This window comes from Trachinotus anak, unplaced genomic scaffold, assembly GCF_046630095.1.
Source record: "Trachinotus anak isolate AG129_WGS33_773 ecotype Australia unplaced genomic scaffold, CSIRO_AGI_Tana_v1 ptg000008l, whole genome shotgun sequence".
Lineage (NCBI taxonomy): Eukaryota > Metazoa > Chordata > Actinopteri > Carangiformes > Carangidae > Trachinotus > Trachinotus anak.
The window spans coordinates 15,021,569-15,033,708 of NW_027273859.1; the positions used below are offsets into that span (position 1 = coordinate 15,021,569).

At 45.3% G+C, this 12,140-nt stretch overlaps 1 protein-coding gene across 2 annotated transcripts in view; it reads left to right on the forward strand.

The window, feature by feature from the left end:
* Positions 1–575: 575 nt before the first annotated feature.
* Positions 576–12,140, forward strand: part of emid1 (EMI domain containing 1) — a 52,676-nt gene continuing 41,111 nt past the window's right edge. Inside the window, exons 1-3 of one of the 2 annotated variants that reach the window (XM_071482941.1) lie at positions 576–1,410; positions 7,789–7,902; positions 8,231–8,334. In XM_071482941.1, coding sequence (XP_071339042.1) covers positions 1,220–1,410; positions 7,789–7,902; positions 8,231–8,334 — 409 coding nt within the window. In that variant the 5' untranslated portion in view covers positions 576–1,219. The remainder of the gene's footprint in view (positions 1,411–7,788; positions 7,903–8,230; positions 8,335–12,140) is intronic. The other variant, XM_071482942.1, reaches the window with a different exon arrangement.

The window sequence follows — 12,140 nt, forward strand, 5'->3', positions numbered from 1 at the left end:
CAGGACCGCAGCCCTGTGGTTACAGGCTGCTTACACTGTAAACCTACATGTCCCACAAGCATGGGCAGAGAGAGGTTACAGTAACCTCAACTATTCTGCTGCCACTGTCCGCCTGAACACTGATGGCTTTGATAAAGAGGCTACAGACCACAGCTGTTGAAGGCTTTTTAGATAGATAGATAGATAGATAGACAGACAGACAGACAGACAGACAGACAGACAGACAGACAGACAGATAGATAGACAGACAGACAGACAGACAGACAGACAGATAGATAGATAGATAGATAGACAGACAGACAGACAGACAGACAGACAGACAGACAGACAGATAGATAGATAGATAGATAGACAGACAGACAGACAGACAGACAGACAGACAGACAGATAGATAGATAGATATTTGATGTTAACAATGCACTGATGATTCTTACTTTTATATAAATATAAATATAATAGATAATATTAGACGGTGGAAATGTTGAGTGATGGACGTCGCTTTTAAATATAACTTTTCAAATCCAAGTCCATTGGTTTTACATTCACTTGTGTTCGCCAAACAACATTTCCTCCTCACCGGCACAGCTCCAGCGTTTTCAGAGGGCGCCTCGGACAAGCAGCAGTCCATAACTCTGCAGAAGAAACACAATACGCAATGTGCCGTCGCCTTGAGCATGCATTGTCCTCTGTGAGAGGTTGAAACGGGGCAGGGTGAAAAAAAAAAAAAAAAAAAAAAGACTCAGCAGGCTGTGCTTTTAAAAGACCCGACGAGACTATAAAACTTGGTTTCATGCCCGCTGTTGTGAAGGCTCGGCTCGGTGTGCGCACAGAGGGACGGAGGTAGGCAGAGCAAGACAGGGGAAGGAGGGCAGCCACACTTTTATCCGCACTCCCAACTCCGCACAGTGTCCAGGGTTCATGTTCAGATATCGGATCTGTCATAGGTAGGACACAGGCGAGGAGCGGGAGTGTGAGAGGAGGCGTTTTTCTTCACCTCGCCGAGGATTTGAGGCTGTTTTACCAAGAGACGTGAGCCACAGATAAACCGTGTTTGCCACTTTAGTGAATAGGATGCGCGTCTTCTCCCGCCGACCCGCTGCTGTTTGACACATCACCCCCCCCCCCGTCCCGGAGCTGGATCCACTCACCGGTCTGTTCTCTCACCGGGGGAAGTTGGGCTCGTTGAAACTTTTCTGGCTGTACTTTTGATGCCAGGGAAATGGGACCGCGCCAACGGGACAGCGTGTCCGCGCCTTGCAGGAGAAGTTTGCTGTGGCCCGTGCTGGTGCTCTGGCTGACCGGCTCTGTGGACGCGACCTGGAGGACGGGACTGTACAAACCCTACCCAGCCGGGACGCAGCTGAGCAGAGACCAGGCAGCAGCCTCTCACACCTCAATCTATCAGAAAAGGTAATTTTACTGTGCTGTGCGTTAATCAGTGTTGTCTGACCTTTTTTTTTTTATTATTATTTTTTGCTTCTACAGGCTATTTTTAAAACTACTGGTCTCACTTCTTGTCAATGCATGACTCTCCCATCTCCATCCATCTACCAGGTCTTATTGTCTTCCTGACAGTCGGTTTCCTTTTTCCTGTGCTGGCAGCACACATTGCTCTGCTGACTGCCTTTGTTGTCCCAGCTCACCTACCTTCTCTCTCTGTGTGGCTCCTGAGAGCACCTCCGCTGTCTCTGAGGTGGGTTTCTGGGCTCTTTGTCCCTGCAGCAGCAGCAGCAGCAGCAGCAGCAACATCTGCTCCTTCTCAGCTGTCAGGGTGCTCTTCAAAACACCACCTTAAGCCCCCAGGTCTGCTCCTATGTGGACCCCAGTGGGGAAGACAAGATGCACCTCGAATGAGTTTGAGACACAGAATGAGGGAGCATTGTTTTTTTATGTCTGTAATAAAGTGCAGAAGATTCATAGCTTAGGTAAAGGCCGCTGAATGAAAAGGGGGATGAGATGGTTCCTTAAAATGATGTTGTTGACGAGGGAGTTTTCTGAAGGAGAAACAGACTAAACACACAGTAAAGAGAGCTAACCAGCTCTGCTTCCCTCCTGGACAGGCCCGGTGTTTAGCTCAGAGACTAGCCAGCGCCTCGTGATGAGAGGACGTTCCCCATCTTACAAATATTTATGCTGTCAGGTTGTGAGTGTGTGTGCAGATTGCGGTGTGTGGGCTGAACCTGGCCGGAGGCTGAAAGCCCCGCTCCCTGATGAGGCCCTTTCCTCTGGGTGTGTCCAGGTGGCTTTCAGTGGCCCCAGCCTCGCTCCACTGGCTCACCTCCCCACTCCACCGCCCTGTCACTCGCTCATGGCCAGAGGTTTGTGGACATGTTTACCAAACACATGCAGCTGGGACTCCACTGCATCTGGGCTTGTTTTGGGAAGGGGGAGATGAGTTTATAGTGGGTTTGCTGCTGTTTGTCAGTGGCAGTGGGGGAACGGCAGGACAGACAGAGAGGAAGCTGATGCTGCTGTGAGTCAGCCGCCGTCCTCAGAGGCAGAGAGGTCAGCGGGTTTGAGGTGACATGAGAGGAGCTGAAAGTAGCAGTCCACCTGCTGTCTGGTGTGTCAACAAAGCCAAACAGTGGCAGTGGGATTTCAGAGAAGAGGAGGCTCTCTCAGGGGCATTAGCAACTTGACATTCAGTGACAGAAACTTCATCTTAAAAGGAAATAGATATTAATTTCAGCCGACTGGGAAAGGATTCTGTCACGGGAAAACCTTCACTACAAATGTCCTCCCGTACCAGGCTGTCTTCACACAGTGATTACCCAAATCAAAGGGGATTAACAACTCTTGAGTAATTTCTTGACTGGAGCGGTTGCTCTGCAGAGGAGCTGATAAAGTGTTCATTCACCCTTGGCGTTCTTAACAACTATATGAGCTCAGTACACTGAGGGGTTACGGAGGTAGCCGCTTCTTTATTTCTTGTCTCGCCCGCTTCTTTATCCTCCCTCTGAGGACTTGTCATGGTCTGACAGGCAGTCTGAGCCCTGTGGCCGCCCTCATTCCTCGCTCGTCTTAACTATATCCACGTTTTCTTGAAGCATGGGAATGAAGATGACAGAGATTCCAGGGGGCTGAGCCCTGAGCGGCTTAAAGCAGAATGGCTTTAAATCTGACCATTCAGATAAGTTCATTTAACGTATGTGCTCTAGGTAAATTGTTCATGGATATTGGGCATCAGTCCTCACTTGTACAGCTCTATTAATAATTATCAGCTGCTGTTACACTAGTCAGGATGAGTCTCATTGACCATATACCGGTGTGGATCTGCAACGATTAATTGATTATGAACCAATGCAATTATTTTGATAATTAATTTGAGTGACTTTGTAAGCAAAAATTACTAAAATGCATTGATTTCCATCCTCTCCAGTGTGAGGATTTGCTGCGTTTCTCCGTTTTATATAATTGTAAACCGAATATCTTTGGTTTTTGGACGAGTGGCTGGATAAACTAAGACATCTTGAGGCACTGTTTTCCGATGAGTCACTATTTTCTGAAGTTTCATGAGTTTCAAGACCAAACCATTAATCGAAGAAATAATTATGAGATCAGTTGATAGGGAAAATAATCATCAGTTGCAGCCCTACATTTTTAAAGAAAATAAATGAATAATCCAAAAATAATCAAGGTCTGTCTCCTTTAATGTGAATTTTTGCCTGTTTCCTCAATCTGTTATGATTGCAAATGATTCTCTTTGGGTTTTGGACTGTTGCCTGGACTAAACAAGACATTTGAAGACATCACCTCAGAAAATTGTGATAGACATTTTTCACCTCTTTCTGACATTTTAATAAACTAAATGACGAATCGAATAATCAAGAAAATAATAGACAGATTCATTCATGGTGAAAATTGTCAGTAGCAGCCCTACACCAGTGCCCTAGTTACATTCTGCACGCTGCAAGAGACCAGTCCACAAAGTCTCATTCATGATCAGCAGAGCAGCTCTTTACTGCCTCCAAACACTTAAAGATGCACATTCCCGTTACACACAGACACGCACTCAAAGCTCACAGGTGTCTGGGCCTCAACGCTCAAAACAGACAAAGACAAATGAGAGTTTTGCTCGTTCCTCTGAGGCGGCTGTGAAGAGTCACTTAGCCCTGACCTTCAAGGCCTCACTGAGGTTCTCTCGCGATCTTCACTGTCCTCTGCACAAGGAAAACACACGGCAGCTTTGACATCCCACCAGAATTATTATTATCTATTATCTGTTATCAAATCCAACTGAATGTAACTCTTATCAGTTTTATTTTTCATTTTCACTAGCAGTTTGTTTTACACTCTTCCCATCAAGGCTTCTGCAGGTTTTTCTGTTTTTCCTAGAGTGACTCCAGGAATGTTGTATCCCTCTCTCTTCATTAATTTTACTGTGACCGTACTTTCTCTTTCTCTCTGTCTTTTGTTGATGCACCACATTTATCATACGCCTCCTCTTTACCCTGTGGGATCAACACTGCATCATAATTGTCCTTCCTTCCACTTCCTTCTTCCCATGGGAAGTTCCCTTGTGTGACCCTTATGATAAAATGACCTTTGTCTCTCCTCTCTTCTCCTCTCCTCTCCTCTCCTCTCCTCTCCTCTCCTCTCCTCTATCTGGCTGTTTGCCACATCTGTCTTTTGTCCTTTGTTCCTCCCCAAGCATTTTTCCCACAGACAGAAATCCAGAGAAATTCCTCTAGATTCCTATCCATGCTGTTTTCAAACATATCTTTGACTTTTCAGCCCTCCTCCTCCCACAGCATGTGAATGGATGGGTGGATGGAAAGGGAGTTACTGAGACGTTTTTCACCAGCGTCTCACCAGCTTCTTTCTCTCATCAGTCCCTCTGGCAGTTCGCACAGCTTAACTCCCAGCGCCTTCCTCCCACAGTCTGCTGATGAAAGTGCACTAACTTGGTAGTGTGATCATGAAAGATGCAGACTGCACAGCGTACAGGGCGAAATGAGGGCACACACAGTAACCAGAATACAGCACATAAAGCCTTTGACAAGTTCATGAGCTCTCTGTCAGCATTTGCATTCATTTACTGCTCAGCATGTTTTTGTTTCCCTTCAGTGTTTCACTGTCTTGGCGTCTGTAGGGTTGACGAACAGATGGGCCAAAGCTGTGATTTTTCAGTCCCTTTAAGATTGTGTATTTCTTTCTTAACTGTTGGCTGTGGTTATGTGTGACTGTGAGAGATGGTTGATGATTTATTTAGCTTGGGCCCAGCATTCAGAGTGTGCCATGTGTGCTTAGAGACCTGATACTCACTGAGGGCCTGCTTGGTGTTTTTGCCAGTGAAACAGCACGGTGCTGGTGGGTTTCACACTTCATAACACAAGGGCGCCTCTAGTAAGAAGAAGGTGTTGACTACAAAACATTTTAGAGTGAGAGACCGAGTGCACTGTGCACCTGCGTCGCTTTATGAATAAAGCCAGACAAAATTCAATCGCCCATTGTATAGTAGTTCCTAAGTAAGATATATATATATGTATTAATCTTTAGTCTTTTACATCCAAGAAAAGATAATGATGTTACCTGTACCCAGTTAATACAATTATCTTTAGGCATCAAAGGAATATATCATCCGATCCCCCTCCTCTCTTCGGTAGAGCATTGTTCCTGCTGCTTTGTAATTACTATGTCATTTGTGAATCAGTTTTAGCAAATTATGTAGCTAATGCAGGTATTGGTTGTCAAGCCATTTGGGAAATTGTAAACTCTGTTATACCAACTGCTGTTGTTATTTCATCCACTGAGGCAGCACCGGTTGGCATTTCCTCTTTGATAATTGCATTAGTGCTATGCAAAGAGAGAGTCTGGGACTGTAAAACTTCCCCCCACTTCCCCCCTCGTACCCCCTGGTGACAATCTTAGCTGTTCCCAGGTGAAACCTCCTCTCGGCCTGGGAAACTCAGATGTTTATCTGTTGGGTCTGGAGGATAAGTGGTGGGAGGAGTTGGGGATATTACCCCCTCCCCTGGTGTACCTGACCACAGCTCCTTCAATGTCTGAAATTTTCCACCGATGATTAGAGTAGTTTTTTCTGGACAAGGGAAAGCAATCATGGGGTAATCATATAGATCCAAGTTCATTTTAGTAGCCTTACGGCTGATGGACATGTACATGACAGGCGGGCCTGTATTTGAATAGCACGTGTGGCAGATGAATTTCCTGCTCGCTTTTCTCGCTTTTCTTGACAAGTTGATGATTAATTCAAACTGTCTTACTTTTGCAGAGTTCGTTTTACTTTTTAATAGTCCCTGGAACATGTTGTCCTAGTTGTCCTAGTCAAGTATTTTTCCTTTGTAATTTCTTTTGGCTCAAGAACCTTTTTTTTCAAAATGCACCAGTAGCTGCAGTCATACATAAACGTTTCTCAGAGGTGCCCGGTTCTCGCTGGTTCAGGTCTGTGTGTGTGCGGCCACCACAACATGTGGGGATCGTTAATGGGAGCTGGTTCAGGGCTGCTTCGTATCCTCCGCCTTTGGCAGTTTCCTTTATTGTAAACTGTCTCTCTCACACACAAACATGTGGTCTCACATATTGACAAACAGACTTTGGTGGGCGCACCCTCCCACTCTTGCAAACACATTGGCACCAGAACACACGAAGTGTAGTTTGGTGGTAGGACTCACAGAGTGTCTTTTGTGGTTTCTACACAGAGCCTCCTTTCTATACATCTATTGACCGTATAAACAGAGGCTATAGTAATTGTAATTTCTCCTCCTGATTTAGCCATACGAAGGGAATCAGGGTGTTTATTCTCTTCATTGTTAATAAAATAATAGTAACATATGGTAGCTCAAACAACCTCAGTGGGTTTTCCATATATTAAAGCTGGGTAACCACCATTCAGTGTTTTCCTTTGAGATTACTGTAAGTGTTATCTTATCTTCCTGATAAGTAGAGGCATGAGATGAAACTGGCCTCTCGTGCTCCTCTGTGCTATCTGGAGCAGATATGTTCTCCTGTTAAGAGGGCTCAGTGAGCTTTCTGTGAGGCTTAAACAAACCAATTTGCTCTCTCTTAACCAGTATCTTTAATTTGGTGACTTTTAGCCTAATGGTTGCACATATGTACTATAGCTGAGCCCTTTTACTGAGCCAGAATATTTAATTTGGCTTCTAGATGCCCACGAAATAATAACGTATGAGTACACTTGATATCTAAGTGATCATATCCTCACTATTAGATCTTAACCTCTGACCCTTTCATAAGCAGGTCATTTTCTTAACAGCCTCAGTAAATCCTCATAGTGTCCTGCAAGGCCTCTCTGGAAACGAAGTGCACTCGTGACCCAGCATTAACCTGTGATGAAAAACTCTGATCTCCGTGTGAGACCTCGTCTTCCTCTTTACTCCCTCCTGGGGTACTTTGCCTCCTCTGAGAGCCAAATGCAAACGGATGTGTATTGACAGAGGAGAGACTGCAGTGCAAATACAGCCCACAATGCACTACTGAAAATCTCGTGGCTGATTAAATCCGTGTAAACACCATAAAGAAGTTTCAAAACAAAGGGGTGGGGGAAGGGAGGGAAGAATTAAAACCTGCGGGAAGACAACAGCCTATTGAATGTGACTGCGTTGCTAATTCACTTTAGTGAGCGTGCTGTAGTGTGAGTGCATTTGTCTGAAGGTGTTTCTAAAATATACACAGTTCTTCCTTAAATTGTTTACTTTGAAAATGGGATTTTCCTATGAGTCTAAAAATAACAAATTGAGCCGATCCCGCTGTTGTTTTTATTGTAAACTCTGAATTCCTGAGTTTCTCTCACTTTATCTCTCCCCTCAGAAACTGGTGTCCTCACACGGTCACTAAGACAGTGACGTGTCAGGTGCAGAATGGGACAGTTCTCCAGCGGGTCTACCAGACGTGCCGCTGGCCGCAGGGATGCACAGGAGGCAGGTGAGCGAAGGGACCTTTACCACTAATGCTGCTGCTGCTGGACCACTCTTTACAGAGACGAACCCACCTTAAAACACACAATAAATTCTGTGTTATTTGGTATTTTACACATTTTATGAACTTTAACTGTACTGGAGTTTAATACTAGAAAAAAACAAACAGACAAACAAAAAAAAAAAAACACTAACCGTCACTGCAGTTCATGCCATGTGCAAGTCATATTGTTTAGACCATATTTACAGGCAAGTGAGTCAGAATAACCATTCACGTCAGCCACCAACAGCTGTGTGTCTTTGTGATTACTTTAGAGTTCGTGCGTGTTTTTCAGCTACAAGACCGTGGTCAGACCTTCCTATAAAGTGGTGTACCGCACAGTGACCTCTCTGGAGTGGAAATGCTGCCCTGGATTCAGCGGCGTTGCCTGTGAAGAAGGTAAGTCGAAAGAGAAAGAGGGTTTTCATGGATTCCCGGACACGTGCACACAATAGTGTGGCATCAGCTGACAGAAAGGAACAACAGTCAGGGCTCTTGTTGGGGCCAACACTGATACCCGGGGCTGAGATATGGTTTAGAGGGGCAAGTTTGACTTCTGTCACTTTTCTCTTTCCTTCACCTCTTCCCTTTACTTGCCTCTCTGTTTCCTCTTTTTATCATAATTTAAAGCTTATTCATTGACCACCATCTGCATCCCTCTGGTCTGCAGGTGTGCCTTCCAATACACGTGTACAAGTAATACTTATAAACAGGAGTGATTTCCATTAGGATTACATAAGGCTGCTTCTGTCTTCAAAATGAAGTTAAGAAATAAGATCCCTCAGCCTCCTCAGGGTGAGTCAGATACCTCCACTTTATTAATCACTTTTAATGTGTTCATTCGAGGAGTCACCGTACAACGTAAGGCTTGATTCTTTTGTGTGGTTTTGAGTTTTATGGCCCAGCTGGAACCAAGTTCTCATCCTCTTAAAGTGCCATGCTAGCGCTGCTGTTTTCATTTTTCGACTACGGTAGCTGCCCACCACACACAGACACACACACATGCTCACACACATACACTCCCAGTGTGTAATGACTTCCCCTGGCACTGGCCCCCGTGTCTCGGCAGTCTGGGGAGAAGGGTGGAGCGTCTGTTTATGCCGGGACCCCGGACTTGACTTGGGTGTAACATAAATCACGGGGCTTTGTGACACAAAGGACAATAAATATTTACAGTAGTTTAAGTGGTCACTTTCTTGTGGTGCTGAAAAGCAAAGGCTGTTTTTCTCTTTTGTGCTCCCACTCCCAGGTGAGCTAAGAACAACTCGCAGCCCTCCCTTCAGCTGCAGAAATGTCTCCAGCTTTCCTGCTTGTTTACACATGATGGCACGCATCAAAGCTGCCTGAATATCACGCTTGTTTTAGACTCTCCCCGCTCTCAAAGTCAGGCAACACACTCACAGTCAGTCAGGCAAACCAGACTTTACTTAACAAAAGCAGAGGGACACGCAGTCAAACGGGGAGGAAATTATCCAATTAAGTTGTTTCTGGAGGAGATTCCCCTCCGGTTGTCATGGCATTAGGGGGCTGTCGAGCCAGCAGGGATGCTGGGATTAGCCACTTATCTGAGCGTCGTTCCGGGTGGCTCAGATCACAGGCGTCACTGAGTGGAAGTGACAGGTCCCATTCACAGGGCCTTTACTCTCCGGCACCATGGATGCTATCCAGGGCCACCGGCGCTTTGTTCTGCTCCTGCCGCGTGAGCAGAACCTCTTGCCAGCACAGAACCTGATACCCCACTGCTGTCTGCCTCATTTGCCGCTTTAAGGAGAAATAAAAGCTTGCCACACGGGCGGGCAAAGCTGGAGACCAGATTGTGCTTAAATCTGTTGCTATAGTGTTGCCAAGTGAAGTTAAAGCTGCATTCGTAGTTCAGTGGGTGCAGGTTTCAAATCCAGGATCTTAATACCTGTGTGTGGCTCCATCTGCAAATCTCCACACATTTCTTTAGGGATTTCTAGACGGCTGCGAGCACTTGTTTGACCTTGAGTGAGGCTGAATTAAAAAGGCTCAGCAGACGAAGCACATCTGTTGTATAAAAGAACAAACAGCCATCATCCTACTGCACTTTGTGAAATCTGCTGTCTAGGTCAGACATTAATAACATATTGCTTTTGATCTCAGAAATCTCATAAATAGCTAATACCGGATACATACATCTTTAAAGACTTTCTTCCCCAGAGTTCCAGTGTTAAGTCATATACCTTTGCTCCCACCATCCCTTTTCCTCTGCACGTCTGCTTTTCAGACTGTGGAAAATGTGTATGATCCGCTCATTTACTCATACTGCCCTGCTTCTCTTTCCACTGTTCTCTCACCATGCCACCTCAAAAGCCCCTGGCCATGTCTGTCTCCCAAGGCCGGTCTGCTTTTCAGCAGATCTCAACAATCTCCATACCAGCAGTACCTGTGCTGCTTCAAGGTGAAGGAGAGGAAAGGAAGTGTGTTAGCACGGTTATTGACATGGTTATCTTTTAAATTAAGATGAGAGAGTTGTTTTCTCTTGTGTACCTGCCCAAATAGTCAACATCTGAATCAACAGGTCCAGTCTAAAGTTAAAATAGCGTGTCTCTGTTTAAATTTTAGATTAACCAAAGCAGCAGTGTGCAGGGTGCAGATATAAATGAACATGAACATTATGGGAAAAGATCAAGCCATGCTGTCATCCAGTCATCCACAGGCTTATGAGGATTCTTGGCCTATCACGTTCAAACTGAGAGCTCTAAAAGCAAAACATTACATCACACGCAGGCTGATAAATAAACTTGCTCCATCAGAGTCCAAGCAGAGTAAGATAACACTGCATCAGACAAGCACCTTTCACATTCACTCTCTTTTTTGTACTTCCTGAACCCAAACTCAGGACTTGGCTGCAGTTCCAGGCCAATGGTGTAATTACTGGGTCCTAATTGTTTTCTATGAGGTTTGGAAGATATTGTCTTACTTCTGGACCTGGAACACAATGGTCTTTATCTCTGATTGAGCCTTAGAAAAAAAAAGCTAAGTATTTGCAGATGGAGGCACTTTCATAGCCTGCCAGAAACAGGGATTTAATGTATGCCTGGCTGGCTTTGGCATTCCAAGTAAGTAAATGCTTGTTTTCAGATGGGATATCCCACCTTATGCTACATCAAACGCAAATATCAAAATTATACCTCATTTAGCGGCAATTTTGTGATATGAGAATATCAAATGTAACACATAAAAGCAACACTACTACATTAGAGCTGGCTGTCATACAGGCTGCATCAGCATCAACATACACACTCAGCAGTCGTGGAAATCCACAATATTCACAAGCATTTTGGACTTTTGTCCTCCATCTTCTAATTTTGATGGAGTCTTAAAAGTGTGAAGATGACACTGAGAGACAGCAGCTGACATCTCAGCCCTGATTTGATTTATAGAGGGAAGCACTTAAAAGAAATATGGCTGCAGCTTATCACAGGAGGGGGCCGCCATGCAGTGAAACATATGGGGGAACGTAGACTTGAATTAGCACGGCTGTCAAAACTCTGCTGCGGGGGTCCCCATCAAGCCGTATCTCGCAGCCAAGCGGAGGCTGCGGTTTTTGGGTTGCAATTACGGTATGGCTGGGAGGCAGAGGCACGCTGTCTGTAATAAGCCGCAGAAATGTAATCTGTGTTTTCACAGCTCAGCGCAGCTTATCACAGGCCTACACGCTAAACCCCGCGCTTTAAACATCAGTCGGCTGCAGCTTGCCATTAGCAAAAGAGGAGTGGGAGTGCGTGGACGTCAGTATATGTCTCTGTCTGGCTGCCAGGATGAATGTGTGGGTGGCAGAGCGAGGTGTTGAGGATTTGTATAGTGAAGGATGCAGCTGTTCAGTGTGATTAGCTGCTTTAATGGCAGCAGGCTTTAGTAGCTGTGATTGGAGGGACACCAGCCTGAGGTCAAAAGGGAGGGAAGCCTGAGCAAGAGCAGGTGACCTCCACTCCCACTCCTCTTAGACCACACAGAGCAGCATTATCAAAGTCATTACACTGACAAAACATGGAGTCACCTTTGCGTTCAGCCCTCCTCCTTTCCTTCCTCCTTTCACTCACATTCCTGGATTCCCCTGTGTTTGCATTAGCAGGTCTTAAATATGTTAGTCTCCAGTTCATTCACAAAAAAACAGATGTGATATCAGATTTGTTAGCTGCATTTACACACACATCCAGAATATTTCTGCATTCATGAGA